Source organism: Natrix helvetica (assembly GCF_964273705.1).
Source record: "Natrix helvetica genome assembly, chromosome: 6".
Taxonomy (NCBI): domain Eukaryota; kingdom Metazoa; phylum Chordata; class Lepidosauria; order Squamata; family Natricidae; genus Natrix; species Natrix helvetica.
Genome location: NC_138553.1, coordinates 17095441 through 17117698, shown reverse-complemented (window position 1 = coordinate 17117698; position 22258 = coordinate 17095441). Strand labels below are relative to the sequence as shown.

Genomic DNA, 22258 nt, shown 5'->3' with positions numbered 1-22258 from the left:
ACGCATATAGCATACCTACATTTGTATAAGTGTGAAACTGGCTGGATGAAAGTATAAAGTTTGCTTAAACCAGTACAGTACTCCAAGGGGACGTGGTGGCTCAGTGGCTAAGACACTGAGCTTGTTGATCAGAAAGGTTGGCGGTTCGAATCTCTAGTGCCGCATAATGGGGTGAGCTCCCGTTATTTGTCCCAGCTTCTGCCAACATAGTAGTTTGCAAGCATGTAAAATGCAAGTAGAAAACTGTGTCACATTTTAAGTGATACATAAAATGGTTAAGATGGGCAAGAGAATGGTCTATAATTGGAAATGTACCAAATCAAGAATATGAACCCTGTACATGAAAATCTAAAGAAGCTTACTACCAAATAGGTCGCTGTTCTGTTTTCATGAGTCTGTGAAAATAAAGGTTTAGAAGAAACTGCTAACTCAACATTTCTGATTGGGGTTAGATATTCCTGGGGCAGAATGTGTATTTTGAGCCTTTCTCTCTTTTTCTTGGCTTCTTTTTGTAAATGCACGCTTTCTTTTGCTTAGTTGCTTCTCCTGAATAAGCCAAAATGAAGAGATGCTACCTTGCAGTTCAGCAGTGCATTATTCCAGATGCAGCAGAACTGTAAATATTTCTGTAAATTTCTGAACAAGATTCTTTTTTTTCCCCTCCTTCTGCAGCGCGGAAGCCTCACCGTTCTTCTATGTGGGGAAAATGGCCTGGTGATGGCAATAGAGCAGGTTTTCCACCATGGTTTCAAGTCCGCACGTCTCTTCCATAAGAACGTCTTCATTTGGGACTTCATAGGTAAAGTTCTGCTTCTTTGGTTCCGTTGAACTATGGGCAGTAGAGATCCCTTGGAGTCGATGGTGCTTATGATGGAAAATAGCTAGGGCAGGGGTGTCAAACTCAAGGCCCGCGGGCCGGATCCGGCCCATGGGTTGCTTTAATGTGACCCACACGGCCAGCCTGGAAATAGCAAAGGCCCATGATGCCTCTGGCAGCCAAAACAGGGTGGGGTGGGGGCAATGCGTGGCCCACACATGGCCCGTTTTCAGCCTGGATGGCCTCCTGCAGCATTTTGCCGACAAAAACGGGGCATGAGGAGGGGGCCCCTATCTCCCTGTCCCCACAGAGGAGAACTACAATGCTGATCTGGCCCTCGAAGAAATCCAGTTTGACACCCGTGAGCTAAGGCAAGCCTACTGTTAGTCAGCAGCTGACTTTGTATATTGTACTGGGCTAAAATGTGGTACGTTTGGCTGGTTGTTGTTTGGTGTGAACTACAGGTAATCCTCACTTAACAACTGGGCACTTGATGGCCATTCAACGTTATGACCAATCCCCCCAAAAAGTCATTTATGAAGTTACAACAGTCACCACAACCAACCCGACACAATCATGTGGTTGCTTCTCAAGCACTGGCTCATATTACAAATGTGACCACAATTTGCACAATTTCTGTTGTTGTTTTTTTGCTGGTTTCTGGAACAAAGAATGCTGATCTGGGAGAATGGATTTGTTCCAACCACCATATTGTTCACTTAATGACCATGATGATTCGTTTTACCAGCGTAGTAAAAACAATTGCAAAATCAAGTCAGGTCCTGTACTGATCCATTAAGGACCACAACAACTTAATGCAGGGGCTGGCTGGGGAATTCTGGGAGTTGAAGTCCACAAGTCTTAAAGTTCCCAAGTTTGGACACCCCTGACTTAATGTCAGAAATTCCTGGCTGAATTATGGTCATGAAATAAGGCAACCGCAGTTTAGATCTTAATGCAGAGATGGTCATCTTCAGCTCTAGAACCTTATTGGGGGCTCCCCCTCCGCCCCCCAGCCTTTCCCCTCAAATGTTGGTGATGTAACTTGAAATCTTTTTTCAGTAAGGCGGCTTTTAAAGGTGAGAAGGATAGCAGTTTTGTTAGAAGAGACTGTTTGTAGTTCAGGATTAAACTACCAGATCCTTGGAACTCCCTGAGATTGGTTGTTTTCTTTGCAGACATTTCATTACCAAACTAGGCAACATCATCAGTGACTGATGCTTGATACCTAATGAATTAATTAAACATCTGCAAGAAAGCTGCTCAGAGAACACCAAGAACCCTGCAAGATAGCAGTTTGCGTTCAATTAATATAGATCTCTGTTGTGGCCCAGCAGAAGCCGTTGGAGTTGCCACCAGACTCCGACAGCGAGGGTCCCTCTGAGTTGGCTCAGGAGGATGTGGAGGACCCTGGGCAGGGTTCCGACTCTGAGCATGGCGCAGAGAGGCTGGTTGGCCACCAGGAGGCGCCTGAGGCATGGAGCAGTGGTGAAAGCCAAAGAAAGGGGGCTCCTGATGTCATGCCTTGGAGCAGTGGGGAGGAGTCACAGGACAGTGAGTCAAGACATCAGCAGTGAGCTATTAGATGCTCGTTTCCCGGGGTGCTACCCAGCGTAAGGAGCAATTGATCAGCTGCTGATCATTAGACTCCTCTCCAGACTATAAAGGGACTGCTTGTGGACACACCCTTTGCAGGAATCAACTGATCATTGGAATTGGAGAAGCTCAGATCTGTGTTGTACTTTGGCAGGCTGGATTGCTGCCAAAGAGTTTACCTGCATTGCTGCCAATCTGTTCCCTGGACCTTGGCAGGCAGGAGTGCTGCTAAGGTGGTTATCTGGAGCTTGGTAGCTGGATTGCTGCCAATGGGTGTCGCTGTAGCTGGATTGCTGCCCAGAGTGCTATCTTGACCTTGGCAGGCTGGATTGCTGCCAAGGTTGAACCTGTATGTCAATAAACATCTGGAAGAGACTTTGTGTCGGAGTGACTTGGTATACCAGTGCGAGGGGGGGGTCAGAACAGATCTCCAATCCCATTTTTCTTAACTGTCAGTGTTAGAATTGCCCCTTCTGGTGATGCCATGACACATCACTTGACAGGAGATAGCATCCTATCTCCCCTCAAAAATTTTCCATCTCTTGTTTTTAACCTCCTCCCATCTGTTACTGAACATGTCAATTGTTTATCCAGTTTAAAACAAACCTGGTCGCTAAGTATTCTTACAACTTGCTCACTGAGGTATCCAACTCAGGCAGCCAGTTTAAGCGTAGGCAATCCTCAACAACAGTTCATTTTAGTGCCCATTCGAAGTTACGGCGGCACTGGAAAAAGTAACTTATGACCATTTCTCACACTTACGACCGTTGCAGCATCCCCATGGTCATGTGGTCAAAATTCATAAGCTTGGCAACTGACTCATGTTTATGATGGGTGCAGTGTCCCGGCGTCATGTGATCCCCTTTTGCGACCTTCTGACAAGCAAAGTCCCATTGATGCCAGGTTCACTTAAGAACCATGTTACTAACTTAACAACTGCAGTGTTTCACTTAACAACTGCGACAAGAAAGGTTGTAAAATGTGGCAAAACTCAACAAATGTTTCACTTGGGAAATTTTGGGATAGAGTAGAGTAGAATAGAATAGAATAGAATAGAATTCTTTACTGGCCAAGTGTGATTGGACACACAAAGAATTTGTCTTTGGTGCAGATACTCTCAATGTACATAAGGAGAATAAAATACATTCATCAAGAATAAAAAGATGCAACACTTAGTGATAGTCAAGTTACCAATAAGCTATCAAATTTTAACTAGTAAACAAATAAACAATATAAATTGAAAGATACAAGCAACATAGTTATAATAATAAGTGGGAAGAGATAGATACTAGGAAGGAAGAGAAGAATAATAGTAATACAGTCTTAGTAAATTATTTCACAGTCTTTTGGGAATTAGTTGTTAAGCAGAGTGATGGTATTTGGGAAAAATTATGGTCATAAGTTGAGGACTACCTGTTCCACTAAAAGGCAGAAGTTCTATTTTGATATTTTTATCATTGGTTGCTGTTGAGGAAGTAGTGACACTTTGGATTTAACTTTAAAAAAAAATCAGAATAGCCAAAATGAGCTACTTCTGAGTTAATTCAGTTGTTTTCTGCTGACTCTAGCCCACTGTTAACACGGAGAATGAAAGAGACCAATGATGGAGACAAATGGTTTAACTGTTCCCCTTACTATTGCCAGAATCTCTCCAAATAACTGATATATCCTGTATGATAGCTTCCCTTTTAAACAAGTCTGTCTTTGCAGAGTGATTCTTAATTTGCAGTTCTAGTGTCAAATCAGAGAATGCAGAGATTATGTCTGCAGTACATGCCTTAAGGGTAGCAATTCGTTCTAAAACTATGGCTACAGTGTCTTAATACGTTAGGAATGCATTTACGGACCTAAATTAGCTGAGGCTCTAGCACTGACTTCGCTGTCATTCATAAAATTCACTCCATACCTAACTGCAGTAATGTTACTGTAACTTTTCCTTACTTAATAAGTATTTCCAAAGTGAAAATTCCCACAAATAAGTCTTATCTTAATGCTGGCTAGGTATTAGAGGTAATGCTAAAAGGAATGCAACTGATCATGAAAATGTACTCAGCTATATAATTGCATAACTAACATACATTTCAATCGTCTCTTGGTTTGAATTGGGTGCAGTGCTTCCATTTTTTATACTACAGGTAGTCCTCAGCTTACAACAGTTCATTTAGTGACCGTTCAAAGTTACAATGGCACTGGAAAAAGTAACTTACAACCGTTTTTCACAGTTACAATCTTTCCAGCATCCCCATGCTCATGCGATCAAAATTCAGATGCTTGGCAATGGTTCATATTTATGACCATTGCTATGTTGCAAAGTTGTGCGATCACTTTTTGTGATCTTCTGACAAGCAAAGTCAATGGGGAAGCCAGATTCACTTAACAACTGGTTTACTAACATCAACTGTAGTCATTCACTTAACAACTGTGGCAAGAAAGATTGTAAAGTGAGGCAAAATTCATTTAATAAATGTCTCACTTAACAACAGAAATTTTGGGTTCAATTGTGGTTGTAAGTCGAGACTGCCTGTATGCTGTTTTGTGACACCTACTTTTACCAAAAAAAGTTTTTGTTTGAATGCCTTGTGAAAATCCATAGTTTATCTCAAGGACTACTTAATCTCTCTTAAAAATTTTGAGTTGTGTGAAAGCTCAGAAGGAAGTGCCACTGAGTTCAGTGGAAACTATACTTTGTGCCTTCAATTCATTCCTAAATAAATATGTTGAGTACCATATTTTTCGGAGTATAAGATGCACTCCCCCCCCTAAGAGGGTGAAAATTTGGGTGTGTCTTATACACTGAATGTAGCGCCACCCACCTGTCAGCTCCCACCCTTTGGCCTCTCCCTCCTAGCAATTTGCCTCCTTGCAGCAAACAGCCCGTTTCAATTTCAGCTTCAGCACAGCCTGATTAGCACAAGCAGCTGATTGTTGGTTGAATTGGCCTCCTGATGATCAGCTGTTTCAGGCTACAGGGATTGCCATTGCCTATTGCTGCCTCCGTGCACCCCATTTCGGCCTCCACATCCATTTTTGGCCTCTGCATGCCCCATTTTCCGCCCATTCTGATCCCCACCACCGGAACAGGCGGAAAATGGGACGCACCGAGGCTGAAAATGGGGCTCACAGAGGCAGCAATAGGCTATGGTAATTCCTGCAGTCTGACACAGCTGATCATCGGGAGGCCGATCCAACCGACAATCAGCTGCTTGTGCTAATAAGGCTGTGCTGAAGCTGAAACAGGCTGTTTGCTGTTGCTGCAAGGAGGCAAATTGCTGGGAGGCAGAGGCAGATTTTTTTTCTTTTTTTCCTCCACAAAAGCTAGGTGCATCTAGTTCGGAGCGTCTTATACTCCGAAAAATATGGTAATTGAAAAAAATTCAGAAAGGCAAGTATGCTGAAAGGCAAGAGGCAGGGGACACCATTGGAACACTATTTTTTAATCCAGTGACTTTCTCAGAGAAAATAGCAAATTCACTGACTATAATATATTCTGTGTTTGATGACTTCATTCTCTCTTTTCTCCACGTTCAGAAAAAGCTGTAGCCTATTTTGAGATGACTAACCAGATTGAAGACAACGAAGACAATGTCCTCCTTCAAAAATCCTCTCGCAAAACCTTTTGCCACTACTTCAGTGCCATCAATACTGCTCCGCGGAACATAGGGAAGGATGGCAAATTCCAAATTCTAATTTGCTTTGGAACTCGGTATGTAGAAATTCAAACAGGAAGAAGTTTGAAATGAAATGCATCATATAACAATGTTGAACGATGGAGGCCAAGATTCTCAGCCTTGGGAACCGACTGAAATTATTAACTATTCGTGATCTTTTCATCATTGCCTCTAGAAATTGTAAATGCTCCAACACTAGAAGTTTTTAAGAAGAGATTGGACAACCATTTGTCTGAAACGATATAGGGTTTCCTGCCTGAACACAGGGTTGGACTAGTAGACCTCTAAGATCCCTTCCAACTCTGTTCTGTTATCTCTTAATTCATTTACTCATAGAGTGTTATAATGGTGAGAAGTTGGAGGAGGGTGTGCTACCAAGCCACCTTGTATTCCTTGAAGAAAAGCAGGTTGTGAATCTTTTAAAGAAATATAAGATGTTCTTAGTATAAGCCAATGTCACAATTGTGATAAGTAGCAACTTGTGTAGGACTTCTATAACCCTAACCCTTTTGTAAAAAAAAAAAGTCATTTACTATGTTACCTTAAAGGTTGTCAGAAATTGTTGTTTTTTAATATAAAATCAGTGACATATTTTATTGTCTTAAGGTATCTATCTAGGTCAGCAATGGCGAACCTTTTTTGGCTCACGTGCCATAAATGGGGGGAGCGCAGGGGGGGTCATGTGCGGGTGTGCCGCACCCATAATGCAAAGTGTGATACCTCCCCAGTGCACATGTGCGCACGAGGCGCGACCCCCCCATTTTTTGCATGCTTTTTTCGCCCTTCAGAGGCTCCAGAGGATTTATAGAAGCATGGGGAGGGCGAAAACAGCCTCCCCCGCCCCACTGGAGGCTTCAGGGACCTTCAGGAGGCTTCCATGAAGCCTCCAAAGGGCAAATAACGCCCCTACGAGCAAACCGGAAGTCACTTGATACAAATAGATCAGGGGTGTCCAAACTTGGGAACTTTAAGACTTGTGGACTTCAACTCCCAGAATTCCCCAGCTGGGGAATTCTGGGAGTTGAAGTCCACAAGTCTTAAAGTTCCCAAGTTTGGACACCCCTGAAATAGATGAATGCTGACGGCAAAGCCCACAACCAGGACAATGTCAGATAAAGGAAGACTGAGCCTGGGGCAGGAATGTAATCTTGAGTAAAGGTCTCAGATATGATCCTGAATTCCCACAAAGAGAAAGGGAGGGAGGGGGAAGCTCATTGACACTTGCAAGTTTCTGCTACTATAGATTTACAATAAAAGTAGTCCTCAGCTACATAAAGTTGTTTCCCTAGTATGATCTTCCTTGAAAGTATGACATCAGCAGCTGCTCTTTTCCTTCCCCGTATTAGAGGTACCAAAACACAGAAAAGGATGGATAAATAACTCAAAAATAGCATTTATTGATAAGCCATATGCATTTCAAGGGTGGCTCAGTGGCTAAGACTCTGAGGTTGTTGATCAGAAAGCTCGGTGGTTTGAATCCCTAGTGCTGCGTAACAGAGTGAGCTCCTGTTACTTGTCCCAGCTTCTGCCAACCTAGCAGTTTGAAAGCACATAAATGCAGGTTGAAAAATAGGAACAAACTTTGGCGGGAAGGTGACAGCGTTCCGTGCGCCTTCGATGTTTAGTCATGCCAGCCACATGACCACGGACTCTTCTTCAGACACACGCTGGCTCTTTGGCTTTGAAACGGAGATGAGTATCGCTCCCTAGAGTCAGGAACGACTAGCACATATGTGCGAGGGGAACCTTTACCTTTTATGCATTTCAGCCTATCCCTAGATTTTCATAAAACAGAATAAAAGGACTTCCACAATTGATTCCCTAAATGCATTGCAAAATTCTCCTATGGCGTCTTGGCATCCAGTCTTAAATCACATTTCTAACCACTTAGATGTAACCTGGCAGCCAGGATTTGTTGTTATTGTTGTTGTTGTTTTAACCTAAATGCACTTTACATCTTATGCAGACAATATAATGCACCTGATACGACTTGGTGATGCTTTCTCTACAGGGATCATTTGCTCGCCCAGTGGATTCCCTTGTTGGCAGAGTGTCCCCCGCTTAGCCGGATGTATGAAGAAAACGCTCTTCTGCGCGATCGCATGATGGTGAACTCCCTCATCCGAGTCTTACAGGCACTGCAGGACTTCAACATTGTCTTGGAAGGGTCACTTATCAAGGGGGTGGATGTGTAACCCTGCAGACAACTTTTGTCTCTTCCTCTCACACTTCTCTCCTTCCCTTCGCAAATGAAATAGGGGAGAGGGCAGAAATCTGTAAAAATGCAATTGTTGGTGATCATATCCCGCTCTGTGTTTAGATCGGCTAGTTGGGAAATGGGTGTGAGACAAGACTTGCACACGCATGGTCTTTTTACTGATCTGCCCCAAACACTGCAAAGGAGCTCAGTTGTAGTATCATAGTTTTCAAACGAGAGGTTTTGTACAAGAGTATTTTCATGTGTTGATTGTGTGTAAATAGGCTATCTTCCTTTAGAAATGCTAATTTTTTTCTTAGAATTGGTGTTCTAGGGTCAGGGATTGGGGGGGGGAGATAGCTTAAAAGAACTTTGTAGGGGAAGGGAGGAAGCATTACTTGCGCATAAGGTGGGGGAGGGGGGAAACCAGTTGTAAATATTGTACAAATGTAGTAGGGGTGGGAGGAGGCTGTGTTGCAAAGGTAGCCACTGCTGAACTTCTTGCGTGAGTCTAAATGGTTTGCCGCTTCCCCGTAATATGTTGATCTCTTGTTATGCCATTTATTGTAGATTCAAACGTTTTTGTGTGTGCACTGAATCATCTCCAGGTCGTAGAGATTCTGCATCTTCCTGATGGACCTTGTCAATCAGCTCAAGGAGTCTTTTTTTTAAAACCCTGAGCAATACTTGTACCACGATCAGGAAGATGTTTTAGAAATGTTTGCCACCGGAGATGATAACAATGGACGAAAAACAGTATTATAATTGTGATTGTTAATTATATTTCCAATTTCCTCCCCCCACCCCCACCCCTTCCTCATGTTGGGCTAATCATGCTTCTGCCACCTTACTTTCTTAAAAGAGCAGAAAGAAAACTTGGAAGAAAATGTGATGCTTTGCCATCAGCAATTTAGGTAGAGTTCCTTCAGATAATTTTGGATGGATAAAGACTGCAATAAGCCATGCTTCATTTTAAACCCAGTTTGTTGTATAAGTTTGAATTAGCCTTGCAGGTGTGCAAAACAGGTTTATTTTACCCTGGTTTATTTATTTTGCTGTTCTTGCACTGTGCTGATTGATTAGATTTGGACAAAAAATAAACCAGGAATAAGCCTATTAATGTTCCAAACCACAATAAGAGAGTAATAAAAATGTCCTAAATTAACTACCATTTAGCCCCCAACTCCACTTGCATGTCATGACAACCCAAAACCAAATCGTAATGCCTTTAAGCAATGTGTGAATTCAGCCCATAAACCCATGTCTATTCCCTCTCCTGTATTTAGAAAAGTGGGCAGTTTGCACATTGCTTTACTATATTGGAGGATTTTCCTATTTGACGCCATGCTCACATTCTGCCCAGATTCCCTGCATGAACAAGAACCTTGCTGCAAAAATTGTAGATAAGATCCTCACCCACATCTGGTTATTATGTAGAAATGGCTTTCCAAGCAGAAAAGACTTAAAGCTGATAGTTACATTATACCTGTGTGGTTTGGGAATTAGTTCCCCATTGCTCCTAAACACACCATTCAAAGATAAGGAACACATAGTCACTGGGGAAGCAACAGTAGCACCGAAAATGGATTGAAATGTAATTTCTCCCATGCAATCCACAGGTTATCCCAGGAGGCATATTTATATAAGTGCATACAATTCATCGCAAGGCGATTTGGGAATGTGAAACTGGATTTTGAAGGCCAACAACTTCAAATCCATTGGGGGGAGGGGGCAGATAAAAAAAATCTCACATAACTTATGTGGGAAGAAAGCAAGAGTCCAATTATTTCTTACTATGAATTTTATCCCAGTGGTCGTAAACTACATCTTCAAATACCACAAGGAACCCCAGGTAGATCCCTGCGTAATATTGATGCCGAGCAGGTGTGTCTATGAACATAGCATGATTCTTTCTATATTTGTCCAATGAGCGAAGATGCAATCCTAATTAAAGCTGATAAGGGTATTATGTCATTTTTTCTTATTCGGTGTGCTATTCAAAGTTAAACTATTCAAAATTACTATTCAAAATTAAACTTTTGAAACTTCAGTTCTTGGCTTTAACCTTCCCATAAGCAGAGAACTATTTGTAATTTCGCATCCAGTCCCTCACCTTACCCCGAAGAGACAGACTTCGGACTGTGATTCTATTTAATCTCTATTTCAGCTTTTCATATTTCTGGACCTTTTCTTTGTTTAATGCCTCAAAGACAGGGGTCCAGATCCAGATGGAGAAAAGGAAGAAATAGCGATAATGTGTTTTGCTTTTCTGCATGTTACAAAACTGCCCCAAAGCTTGTTTTCAATAGTATGGCATTCTAAAAGAAAAGGCTAATGCTACTTGGGTGACTCCATTCATTCCAGATGAAGCAGGGGCGAGGTGGATTGCTGAACATATTTCTGCCCCATTTGTTGCATCCATGGGTTGTTTGTAAATCCTTTTCTGCAGACAGGATGTGAACAATGTTAAATGCGTTATGCTCGAAAGTCACATGTCTCCAACATCGTCCCTCGTATGTCGTGCTTAGTATCTTCCCTGACAATGTTGTTTTCTGTTTCACAGCATATGAATGGCGTGCAAGGAACATTATGTACAGTATATTCTTTTTAGGCAATAAAGTACTGTATAACTATGTAGTATTATTACAGCCTTGAGGTATTTTTGAAGCATGGGATTGAGCTCTAATAGCCTAGTCTGTTTGATGACTTCAGGAGTGCAGTTTTTGGTGACTTCTTACCTATAGCGTGCAATTTTTCCCCTCCTTTAAACAGGCAGCACTGATCACTTGGGCCCAAGTAATTTGGTCTGTCAAACATTCAGAAATCATGAAGACGTAGTTTTCAAAATAGCGAGGGTCATGCTTTCTAAAGTTTAATGCATCCTATTCATATCAGTGTTAACCGGTTATTCATTTTTAGGAGCTGAATATTTAAAATGACCAAAGCTTTCTGTTAATTTACAAAGTAAAAGGAAGAACACTATGTTTTTTCTAGTATTGCTATGCTAGCATAGTTTAAAAAAAAAACCCAGAGAAAATGGACTACAATTGAGAAGTGGATTAATATGTAACCATAATGAAATTGTTTTAAATTGCAAACTTTGCCACTGCAACACATTTGCTCAAAAGTTAGGTTTCACTGTGTTAAATGAGACTTACCTCTGAGTGAAGAATTTTGGGTTTGTGCTGTTAATTGCCTCTTCTGGATATGTTTTAAGAATATGCTTGTGATTATTTCATTGATATACACCCTCCTCCCCAAGCAACAGTGTCTATCACATAAGGAAATGTTGTGTGTTAAACTTGAAATGTACAAAATACCTGGTGTAGTTACTAAATATTTCGTTTTCCCCAACCATTGTTTCTTCGGAATATGTTGCTATTTTATCTTTCACATTAGCAGATTAATCAGGATTGGATAATATTCAGGAAATGAATATTGGTTGAAAAGTATTGTTATCTCAAGCACTTTAGCATACATATCACAGACTGAAGCGGGTTTGTTTTTCTCCAGGGTTTGGATTAAAACGAAATGCGGCTTTTCATGCAATGGTCTTTACAAATAAAACTGTGAGAATAGCAAAATGTGTCCTGTGCGATTTGTTACCCTAAACAAAAAAGAAACCAGAAAAATAATCGACATATTTGCTGGGAATTCTGAAATATTGATATCAATTTATACATAAGATTTATAAATCACCTTGGCAATGCACAAGATCAAACCCGGTAAAAAAATACACCCTAATATGTAAACATCTGGTGAGATTAGAGAAAGACTGTCTAGAAAACCTGTTCTGGATTATTTGCTGTTGATCTGATGAAGAGGTATTAAAAGTCATGCAACATATGTACAATTCATTTGAACAGCCAATAACAGTGATAATACAGGAATTACTGATGACATGTTAACTTTGGAAGAATTAAATAATGGATACCAAAGTTATTAAAGGCTTGAAATGTACTACAGGAAATCAGAATGTTTAAAACCCTTAGCTTCAATCTTTCTAATGAAAGACTTTAACATAGCTAGTTTCCACGTTATATTAAGCTGTTTTTAACTGGTTTGTTTAAATTAACCCCGTAGGGCTTCAGCAGACATAAAATGGGTGGATTTGCAACTTGTGATCGGCCACAGCCCAACATATTATTTATGAACCAAGCCATTTTTGTGTTAATCTAGTTTTACCATTTGCCATTTATATTACAATGTCTGAAGGCTGTTTTCTGCTTTCATTTTTCCAAATTTATCCTGTTGCCAAGTTTTAGTTGCTGATGGCTTGCTTGTCCATTTGTATCCATTTGCCCATAAACACAGAAGAGCTTTGAATGAGCTCATATTTCAAAGCTGACATGTGACTGATGGGTGTTTTGTAGAGATGATGCCCTCATAAAATAGGTAAGGTGATATTCCGTAGGAATGACCGGTCAAATGCTTAGAAGACATCTGCCATTGTATGATGAGACAATGGAGAGCAAGCACATTGTCAGGATTCTATTTAGTTATATTTTAAACCTAACTTTAATGTTACTCTCCCAATTAAGTTAACTTCCTTTTTGGGAGAATCTAATTATTTTCCCAATTTAGCCAATTTACTTCTCGAATTCCCAGGTGGCCTTCAAGTTCTAAAGGTAAAGGTTCCCCTTGCACAGATGTGCTATCATTCCCAACTCTAGGGGTGGTGCTCATCTCCATTTCAAAGCCGAAGACCCAGCGCTGTCCGCAGATGTCTGATCATGTGGCTGGCATGACTAAATGCCAAAGGCGCACAGAGCACTGTTACCTCCCCACCAAAGGTGTTTCCTATTTTTTCTACTTGCATTTTTACATGCTTTCGAACTGCTAGGTTGGCAGAAGCTGGGACAAGTAAAGGGAGCTCACTCCGTTATGCGGCGCTAGCAATTTGAACCGCTGAACTGCCCACCTTTCTGATCGACAAGCTCAGCGTCTTAGCCACCGCGTCCCACTTATTCAAGTTCTAACCAGGCACAAATTTTGCTTTGTTGTCTACCTTGGTCAAATGCTAAAATCTTGTGTGCATGCACACACAGTCTCTAAAACAGTTGGAAACAAGCTTTTTGCATAATTTAAGTCTTAAGTACCCATTTCATTCAGTAAGCCCAATCAGAGTTCCCCAAATTGATTCAGTGCCTCCCACATTGTATGTATGTGCATGTATGTTTTAAGAAGTCATCCACCTCCTTAAAATCCTCTTGACCCCAAGGTTTTCACCCTGAAAGGAATCCAGAATTTGATCCACCCATTACAATGATACAAAGAAGCAAACTTAGTATTATGTTTTAGCGTGTGCATTTAACCATGTGTTAAGTAAACCATAGCTTAATGTTTTTATATATCATTTTGTTAAAATTTAAGATACAAACTAATGTAAAGAAAGAAAGCAAAAAGTAGAAGGGAAACAAAGATGAAAGATAAAGAAGATACAACAAGTGGCTTCTGATATTCCGCCTAGCAGTTATAAGTACCGTATTTTTTGGAATATAAGACGCACCTTTTTCCCTCCAAAAAAAAAAAAAAGGCTGAAAATCTAGGTGCATCTTATACACTGAATACAGCATTTTTGGCCTCCCGAAACCCCGCCCCTTCACCAAAATGGCTGGGCAGAGCCTCTAGAAAGCTTTCAGAGTGCTCCTGGAGGCTGGGGAAGGCAGAAATGAGCAAAAAACGGGCTGTTTTTTGCTCAATTTTGTCCCCCACCCAGCCCCCAGGTGCACTCTATAAGCCTCCTAAAAGCTATGCATGCCCTTTTTTGACAAAAAGGGCCTGTTTTCTCAAAAAATGGGCCGTTTTAGCTCATTTTTGCCCCCATCCCCCAGGAGCACTCTACAAGCTTCCTAAAGGCTATTCATGCCTTTAAAAAAAACACAGGCCCATTTTCACGAAAAGCTGGCTGTTTTGGGGAGGTCTGCAGAGTGCAAAAACTTTTTCTTTTTTAATTTGCCTCTTCAAAACCTTGGTGCGTCTTATACTCCAGTGCATCTTATACTCCGAAAAATACAGTAAACACATATTCTTTCTATAATCTATCATCAAAACAATAAATTAGAAGTTGATTTTTTCTCATTTTTATGCAAAAGCTCCCTAAGAGTTCCAGCAAACATGTATTTTCCCTAATCAAAGAATTCAATTTACCAAACTATCAACTTCACCAATCTTCCTCCATAATGGATACTGTCAATTTTTTCCATGCCAATAAGTTTTCCGTGCATATAATAATATTGCCATATTAATCATGTTGAAACAATTTCCTTGGGGGGTGGGTGTGTGTGTGTTGGTAACTGCTTATCCTTTAAAGCAAACTGACTTATGCTATGAGTGAATACAGATTGCATGAAATCTTTGATGACAATTTTGCACACTTGAAACAAAAATCAAACAAAGGTTGCTATTAGTGATCATGATCAATCACACCTTGGTTATTACCTAGTGGCATTACTGCAACAAACTCTATGTAAGGCTGGTCTTGAAAGATACTCAGAAGTTTGAACTGATCCACAAATGCAATGGCACTTGGAATTCTAGACACACTGAGGTTCACACCCCTGTTCCACAAGCTCTACTAGCTTCTCAGCCATTCAAGATTATCCCCTTTTAAGAGTCCATGATGTAGAAGAATCCCAGACCAGGTTACTTGCAGGAGCATCCAATTTTAAGGATCTCTGGCCATCCCCATCAGATATGATTGGAAGGACCCACTCCAAATCACCTCTATCAAAGGGAGACATTTTGCAAGATGTGGGAATTCTCAATTGTGGCACTCCACATCCAGAAGGCCCCAACCTTCATAGACTTCAGAAGATCTGTCTCTTTCTGAGGCATTAGGGCTGGGATCAGTGATGGGATTCAAAAATGTTTTACTACCGGTTCTGTGGGTGTGGCTTGGTGGGTGTGGCATGGCTTGATGGGTGTGGCAGAGGGATGGATATTGAAAAATCTCCACTCCCTCCCAATCAGCTGGGACACATGGCGGCAGAGAATACTGTATTTTTCGGAGTATAAGATGCACCTTTTTCCCTCAAAAAAGGTGAAAATCTGGGTGCGTCTTATACATTGAATATAGCATTTTTGGCCTACCGAAACCCCTCCTCCTTCACAAAAATGGACGTGCAGGTGATTTGAGAGGCTTTTAAAGTGCTCCTGAGGGTTGGGGAAGACAAAAAAAGAGAGCAAAAAACGGGCCATTCCCCCCCCCCTCAGCAGCACACTACAAGTCTCCCAAATCTTCTACACACCCTTTTTTCTGCTAAAAGCGGCCCGTTTTTTGCTCATTTTTGTCCCCCGACACCCAAGGAGCACCTTACAAGCTTCCCAAACCTCTGCATGCCCCCCCCTTCTTTTTTTGCAAAAATCGAGACCTGCAGAGGGTTTGGGAGGCCTGCAGAGTGCAAAAGCTTTTTTTAAAAAAAAATTACTTCTTCAAAACCATGGAGCGTCTTATGCTCTGGTGCGTCTTATAATCCGGTGCGTCTTATAGTCCGAAAAATACAGTAGATGGGGATGGGGCCAGTCAGAGGTGGTATTTACTGGTTCTCCGAACTACTCAAAATTTCCACTCCTGGTTCTCCAGAACTGGTCCGAACCTGTTGAATACCACCTCTGGCTGGGTCGTTAGAGAAGCCCAAAATACACGTGTTTTGTGCTGTGCAATATTAGGCAGTGCCTTGGTTTTTGTTTTAGGATTGTTACTTTGGTTTGTTGTAGTTTTAATATATTTCGTTTGGTTGATAGTTATTTATGCAAGAGGGTCAATCATATGAAATTTCTAAATTATATAAAAATGTACTAATGTTAATACTTGTTCACTCCAGACCCAAACATGCATAGCATTTTAAAAACATAAATGCCTATTCAGACAAAAAAGGCACATTTGATTTTTATCTCACCTTTTATTATTTTATAAATTTACCTTAAGGCAGCCAACTTATCTAATTGTCCTTCCTCCTCCTATTTTCAACCTTGTGAGATAGGTTGGGCCTGAAAGAGTACGACTGGCCTAAAGTCACCCAGCTGACTTTCATGCCTAAGGCAGAACTAGAACTCAAAGTCTCCTGGTTTCTAGGCCACCACCTTTACCACTACACCAAACTGGCTCTTAAATTCAGCAGAAAACACAGACAATCCTACAGCTTACACTTATATGCTACTTTTATTGTTATCAAGCTTTACACAAGCACATAAAACACTGTTTTAATGCTGTATAGCTTTTCAAAGCACATTTCCATGGCTGTGTTGAAAGTTTTACTAATGTGGTGCCTCTGTGAACAGTACAGCATCTCAGTTGATTCTGTTTTAAATGAAGAGTTCCAGTCCAATGCCTCCAAAACAAACTCAGCTTGGAAGGAGATGTATCTTTTAATATAGGTTCTCCACTTATGCACATAATATTGTTTATAGTTTGACGCGGATGTTAAAAAACAAACCTCCATTGAGAAAGGCATCAGCAGTCCTTTTCTACATGTAGAAAGTAGGTGTTTCAGGGTGGCTGTGTGTCCTCTGCCAAAATATAGCTCTGGTATATTTATTATCCAGGCTTACAGTACAATTTCCTTAGTCACTCAAGATGCTACTGCAATTGTGGATTGTAAACAAGAAAATTGCACATTAAAGGAAATACAATAACGAGAAGCATATGTGAAAATAAAGCTGCAACCGAATGCTTACCTAATCAGATGTGGCCTCTAGTTGCTTTGGCAAACCTGAAAGTCAGAAGACAAAACACTTAACGGTTAAAACAGAGCAATTTGTTCTGCATAGGGACATTGCCAGAATTGGGGATTAGTGGGTTTGAAAGACAAGCTTGTCACATTTGCAATTCACTCAAGTATGTCAAGGCTTGACTTAAAATCAATGAACTTTTAAAATGTGTCCAAGTCAAAGAAGTTGATGCATCCTTCCTGAATCAGCTGTGTATGGCTGCATAAATTGCTATTAACAAACTTGCAGCTCCATTAAGTTACTCAGACCTTAATTCCACTTCCTTCTTTATTTGAATGTGTTTTACTTAAAGATAAAAGCCTCTCTCCTGCTGTGTGTTATAAAAGGTACCAGAATTGTTTCTGGAAATTGATGCCATATTGCAGCAGTAGGCAGAAAAACGAAATGTAAAAGCCCAGTTTGATACAGTGGTGGGTTCTGGATCCCGTTGCAACTGGTACGGTTGTAACGGGGCCGGCGTTCACTACATGAAAATGAGCAGCGCGCGGACACACACGTTTCCTTACCTTTTGCGATGCCTCCGAGACTATCCAGCTGCTCAGCAGAGCGTTGCGCAGGCGCCATGCACTCTGGCGCGGAAGAGCTCAAATACAGGTAAAGAGCTTGGGCGGGCGGGCGGGCCCTCCAGAGCATCATACCGGAACAGTACCCAGTGCTCCAGGCACCTGTACCAGGGCGTACCGCCTGCAACCCACCACTGGTTTGCTAATGTACATTTAGATTAAACTAATAGACTAGTAGACTAGTAGGCCAATGGAGCTAAGAACTAGTAGGTTAGTATGCCAGTGGAACTATGAAAAAATTCTTAATCATACCCGTAGTATCAAAAAGAAGTTACTAGAAAAGTCTCATTGTCATTTGTAATTGGCAGCCATTTAGATAGGATTTAATTTAACATTCTGTTGGGAAGAATGCATAGGCCAGCAATGGCAAACCTTTTTTGGCTCAAGTGCCATAAGTGGGGGGAGCACAGGGGGGTCGCGCATGGGCATGCCGCACCCATAATGCTATGTGACACCCCCCAGTCCGCAGGCGCGCATGAGAGGCGCTCCCCCCATTTTTTGCATGCTGTTTTCGTCCTCCCCATGCTCCAGAGGCTTTATAGGAGCCTGGGGAGGGTGAAAACAGCCTCCTCCGCCCCAGCCCCCGGAGGCCCTCCGGAGGCTTCAGGGAAGCTTCCTGAAGGTCCCTGAAGCCTCCAGAGGGCTTAAACTGACCCTACGAGCAAACCGGAAGTCCGTTCCCGAACTAGGGCCATTTTTTTTGCGCTCCAGAGGCTTCATGGAAACTTCTGAAGCCTCCTGAGGGCCTCGGGGGGGGGGGAGGCTCTTTTCCCGCTCCCCAAGCTCCTATAAAGCCTCTGGAGCCTGGGGAGGTGAAAAATGGCTTTAAAAAGGCTGAACTCGGGTGCCCTCACAAGTGGCTCCATGTGCCACCTGTGGCACGCGTGTCATAGGTTCACCATCCCGGGCATAGGCAATAGGAAGTCAGTGATGATCACTGCTAGACAGAGCTGTGTTCACTCAACAACTAAATCATGGTTTGTGTCAGTAGTGAAATTCATTTTTTTTTACTATCAGTTCTGTGGGCGTGGCTTGGTGGGCATGGCAGGGAAAGGATACTGCAAAATCTACATTCCCACCCCACTCTGGGGCCAGCCAGAGGTGATATATGCCGGTTCACTGAGCTACTCAAAATTTCTGCTACCTGTTCTCCAGAACCTGCTGAATTTCACCCCTGGTTTGTGTAATCATGATTTATGGAAAAACCAACAGTATTATTGGTGGGTTTATACCCTAGATGATTAATAAATCATGCATTACCAAGAACAGTTCAGAGAAGATGCTAAACCTATGCCAAACAAACTGCATAGTTAGTATATTGTGCGAACTCAGTAATTAACTTAGTGGTTGAAAAATCTGTTTTGAGTGCCAAAGGTCGCAGATTCAAGCTTTGAAAAAGTCACTAATGTGGAAACCCTTTTAAACTGTTAGGTGATTCACACAACACACTGGACCATAAATGCAGACTTCTGCATTGTGCAAATGCAACTTAAAAACTAGTTGGTCACACCTAATGTTCATTTGATTTTGATTTCTCTTTGGTTCATTTACTTTCCATTTTGTTAACTGATCAAAATAAACTATTTAACAGAATAACAGAGTTGGAAGGGACCTTGGAGGTCTTCTAGTCCAACCCCTTGCTCAAGCGGGAGACCCTATACCATTTCAAACAAATGGTTATCTAATCTCTTCTTAAAAACTTCCGGTGTTGGACCATTCACAACTTCTAGAGCAGGGGTGTCCAAACTTGGCAACTTTAAGACTTGTGGACTTCAACTCCCAGAATTCTGGGAATTGAAGTCCACAAGTCTTAAAGTTGCCAAGTTTGGACACCCCTGTTCTAGAGGCAAGTTGTTCCACTGATTAATTGTTCTGTCAGGAAATTCCTTTTATTAACCCTTCTGTTTCTGAAAGCATTCTTAATTTCCAGCATTATTCTATTCTTTTCTATTTTGCACAACTGCCTAAAACTTTTTGTAGAGCATTGTACGTACATGTATGCGTAACTAGATTTGCTTCCAACCAAGAGAGCAAGCCAAGTTCGTATTCATCCAGCTTTTTCCATGCAACACTTGCACCTTTTTTCTCAACGCCTTTACAATTCAGGATTTAAAAAAGGGTCGCCCACCAAAACGTTACCTATACGAGCATCCAAAAGAGGAGCTTCGTCCTGCCTTGCCCGCTTTACAAGCCGCCGTTTCCCATGCTAGATCTTCCTCTACAACAAATCAGGGCAGCATTCGCAAACCTCCCAAAAGCAGCGCCCACCGATCGCCCTCGCGACCTTGCCCCAACTCTACCCGCCAATTGCTCGAACGCTCCTCCTCCAGTCGTTACATTCGTCCCTGACGTCGCCTACGTCACAATGCCTAGACCCTCCCCTCCGCTTTGCTCTCCCAGGCTTTTCGCTCGGCCCTTTTCTCCCTTAAAAGGACAATGGTACGCGTATGCAAAATAGCTCGATTGAGAATTCAGCCCGTGGGAACGGCGCATGCGTACACCGACAAAAAAAAAAGTTAAACCAATGATTCCAGATCTTGCTTGCTCTCCAGACACAGGAGCGAGACAAGGAAAGTGGCGTAGCGTGGACCCGGGAACCAAATTGCGGCACACCACACACGATCGGTTTGTCGGAGGTGAGGGAATTCGGCGTTTGTCGGTTTGGCTTGGCCATTTGTTGAAAAAGAGCGATCTTGATTAGGGATTCTGGCATGTTTTGCATCCCGCGTGCTAAATGCAGTTTTTGAAAAGTTATTCTCTAGGAAAACTGACGGATGATTTAGGAAAATGCTTTATTTTTAGATGGGAGGGTTGATAGAAGGTATCCTTATCTGTACTTTGGGGGAGGTTTGAACGCGCATCATTGCGGAAGATGATGAATCGGAGTAGGAAGGAGTTGAGTGCATTGTTGTGAACATGTGGCCAGTGACAACGACTTTTCCCCCCCCTCGGAGAAAACCAGTTGGAAGAATAAGTGCTTTGGAGACCAGATTGCTGGGTACAACCCTAAAGGGAGTGTTATGTACACTTGTGTACACCTTAACTTCAGAAGTAAACTCCTAATATTGCACATATTAGGATTTCCTTTCAAGTAAATTGTACAGAGAATGCTTTAATGGAGTTAGCGGTTTCCACCGTGATTGAGTGACTAGAATCCTCCGGGTTCAATTAGTTTTCGTGGGCGGTAAACTTTTTAAAAACAAATTTCCGAAATCTCACAGAAGCTCTAAAAAATAAGGGAAAAGGGGAAGACACGGGAACTGCGGTTCTGCGTATCTTTCTTTTACTAAAGAGCAACATAACCGAGTACATCAGGGAGCAAAATAATATCGGAATGATGGCAGCCACCGCTTGCTCACTCGGGAGCGCATTGGTGGCTAGCAGCGTGGTCCGTTACAACTATGGACGCGGCGTTAGCGACTTAGGAGAAGCAAAGCGGGACAGGGGTTGGGGAGAGAGGGAAGACACACAACACTTGTTACGGATTTTCTCTTCGGGATTCCTAAAGCAGGAGCGGAACGTTCGAATTCGGAACGATCCTGACCCCAACGTTCCATTTCGAACGCTCGCCCCGGGACCTTCGAAAGAAAAGATTGCACCTGTAAGACGGGATTGAAGACAAATGAGTTGCGACGCGGGGCAGAGAAGCGAAGGGAAGCCCCCGGGGTTGGGGGCGTCAAACTGCGTTTCTCCCAGAGAGGGTGAAAAGCAGCCGGGATAGGAAGGCGGCGTTGCGATGTGGGTTTTTTTTTTTTTTTACACTCCGGATCTTCCGAAGGTCGCCTGGGGGGTTCTGAGATTTGGGGCGGAGGGGGGAGAAAAGCCTTCGTAGGTCAGCGCAGCCTGATGTTCTTAGCAGGTCGTCGCCTTCTTTTTAGGATGTAAAATTCTTATTAAAAAAAAAAGATTTCCAAAGATTTAGCTTGTTGCATAGATTTGTCTCATTGGTCGCCGAAGCCGAGTGGGTGGTGATAGCGATTGGGGGGGGAGGGGGGAGCGAGGCAGAGGATTGCCATCTTCAAAGCCCAACCGGGGAGGAGAACGAACTCCTCCCGCGGGCGGTCTTTGCAAGATCCCACTTGGATCTCGCCTTTTCTTCTTAAAAAGCCTCCTCACTGCAAAGCCTCTTCTGTTCAAACCCCCCCCCCCCCCAAAGTAACCTCCCCGGGAAAGGCGAGTGTTTCAGGTGAAAAAAAGAACTGGGCTTTTCCCACCCTTCTGGTGTGGGCGAACAAAGGGCTGCCACGAGCATGTGGCTCTCGTGCTTGGCGAGCTGGGCCGGTTCTCGACGCCCCGCGCCCCTTTCCCCCTCTGACATGATGGACCCTCTGAGGAGAAGGGCCGAAGCCGGGCGGGGGGAAGCCTTGGGGGGGGGGCGAGTCCCGCGCGCTGCGGGCGCGCCTTCTTAGCGCTTGGGACGTTTTCTCTGGGAGGTTAAAACTTTTCTGCGGCGGTGCCCACCGTCGCGAGAAGGTTATCACGTTGCCTTGCAGGGAAGGGGAAGAAGAGAATAAAGAGGCGTGTTTAGGGTGCCCGGAGAAGCAGGAAGCGGGCGCCTCAGACGGATGGGAAGGGAGCGGTGGGCGAGGCGCGCGCGGGCACGCGCCCACGCGGGATAATTGTTTAGGAAACTTTGGGGTCCGTGCGAGGCGGGCGGGCGGGTTTTCTTCGCTGCGCTCCACGC

General features: G+C 42.8%; 2 protein-coding genes and 1 long non-coding RNA gene across 5 annotated transcripts in view; 2 read left to right on the top strand and 1 right to left on the bottom strand.

Moving 5' to 3' along the window:
- The window catches only part of DENND5B (DENN domain containing 5B), a 149548-nt gene extending 137686 nt beyond the window's left edge, over window positions 1–11862 (top strand). For both annotated transcript variants that reach the window (XM_081957390.1, XM_081957389.1), the window contains 3 exons: window positions 673–799; window positions 5942–6116; window positions 8093–11862. In XM_081957390.1, coding sequence (XP_081813516.1) covers window positions 673–799; window positions 5942–6116; window positions 8093–8276 — 486 coding nt within the window. In that variant the 3' untranslated portion in view covers window positions 8277–11862. The remainder of the gene's footprint in view (window positions 1–672; window positions 800–5941; window positions 6117–8092) is intronic.
- LOC309394357 lies at window positions 715–19912 on the bottom strand. 2 transcript variants are annotated; one of them, XR_014175726.1, is made up of 3 exons: window positions 19714–19912; window positions 16958–16992; window positions 715–848 (listed from the first exon to the last, which is right to left on the bottom strand). It is a non-coding gene; the product is annotated as an uncharacterized lncRNA (long non-coding RNA). The 2 variants fall into 2 exon arrangements; XR_014175727.1 differs by lacking the exon at window positions 715–848 and adding an exon at window positions 14290–14654.
- Window positions 19913–20047: 135 nt separating this feature from the next.
- SINHCAF (SIN3-HDAC complex associated factor) overlaps window positions 20048–22258 on the top strand; it is a 39283-nt gene continuing 37072 nt past the window's right edge. The window contains exon 1 of the mRNA XM_081958117.1: window positions 20048–20210. The gene's annotated coding sequence lies outside the window, so the exon portion shown is untranslated. The remainder of the gene's footprint in view (window positions 20211–22258) is intronic.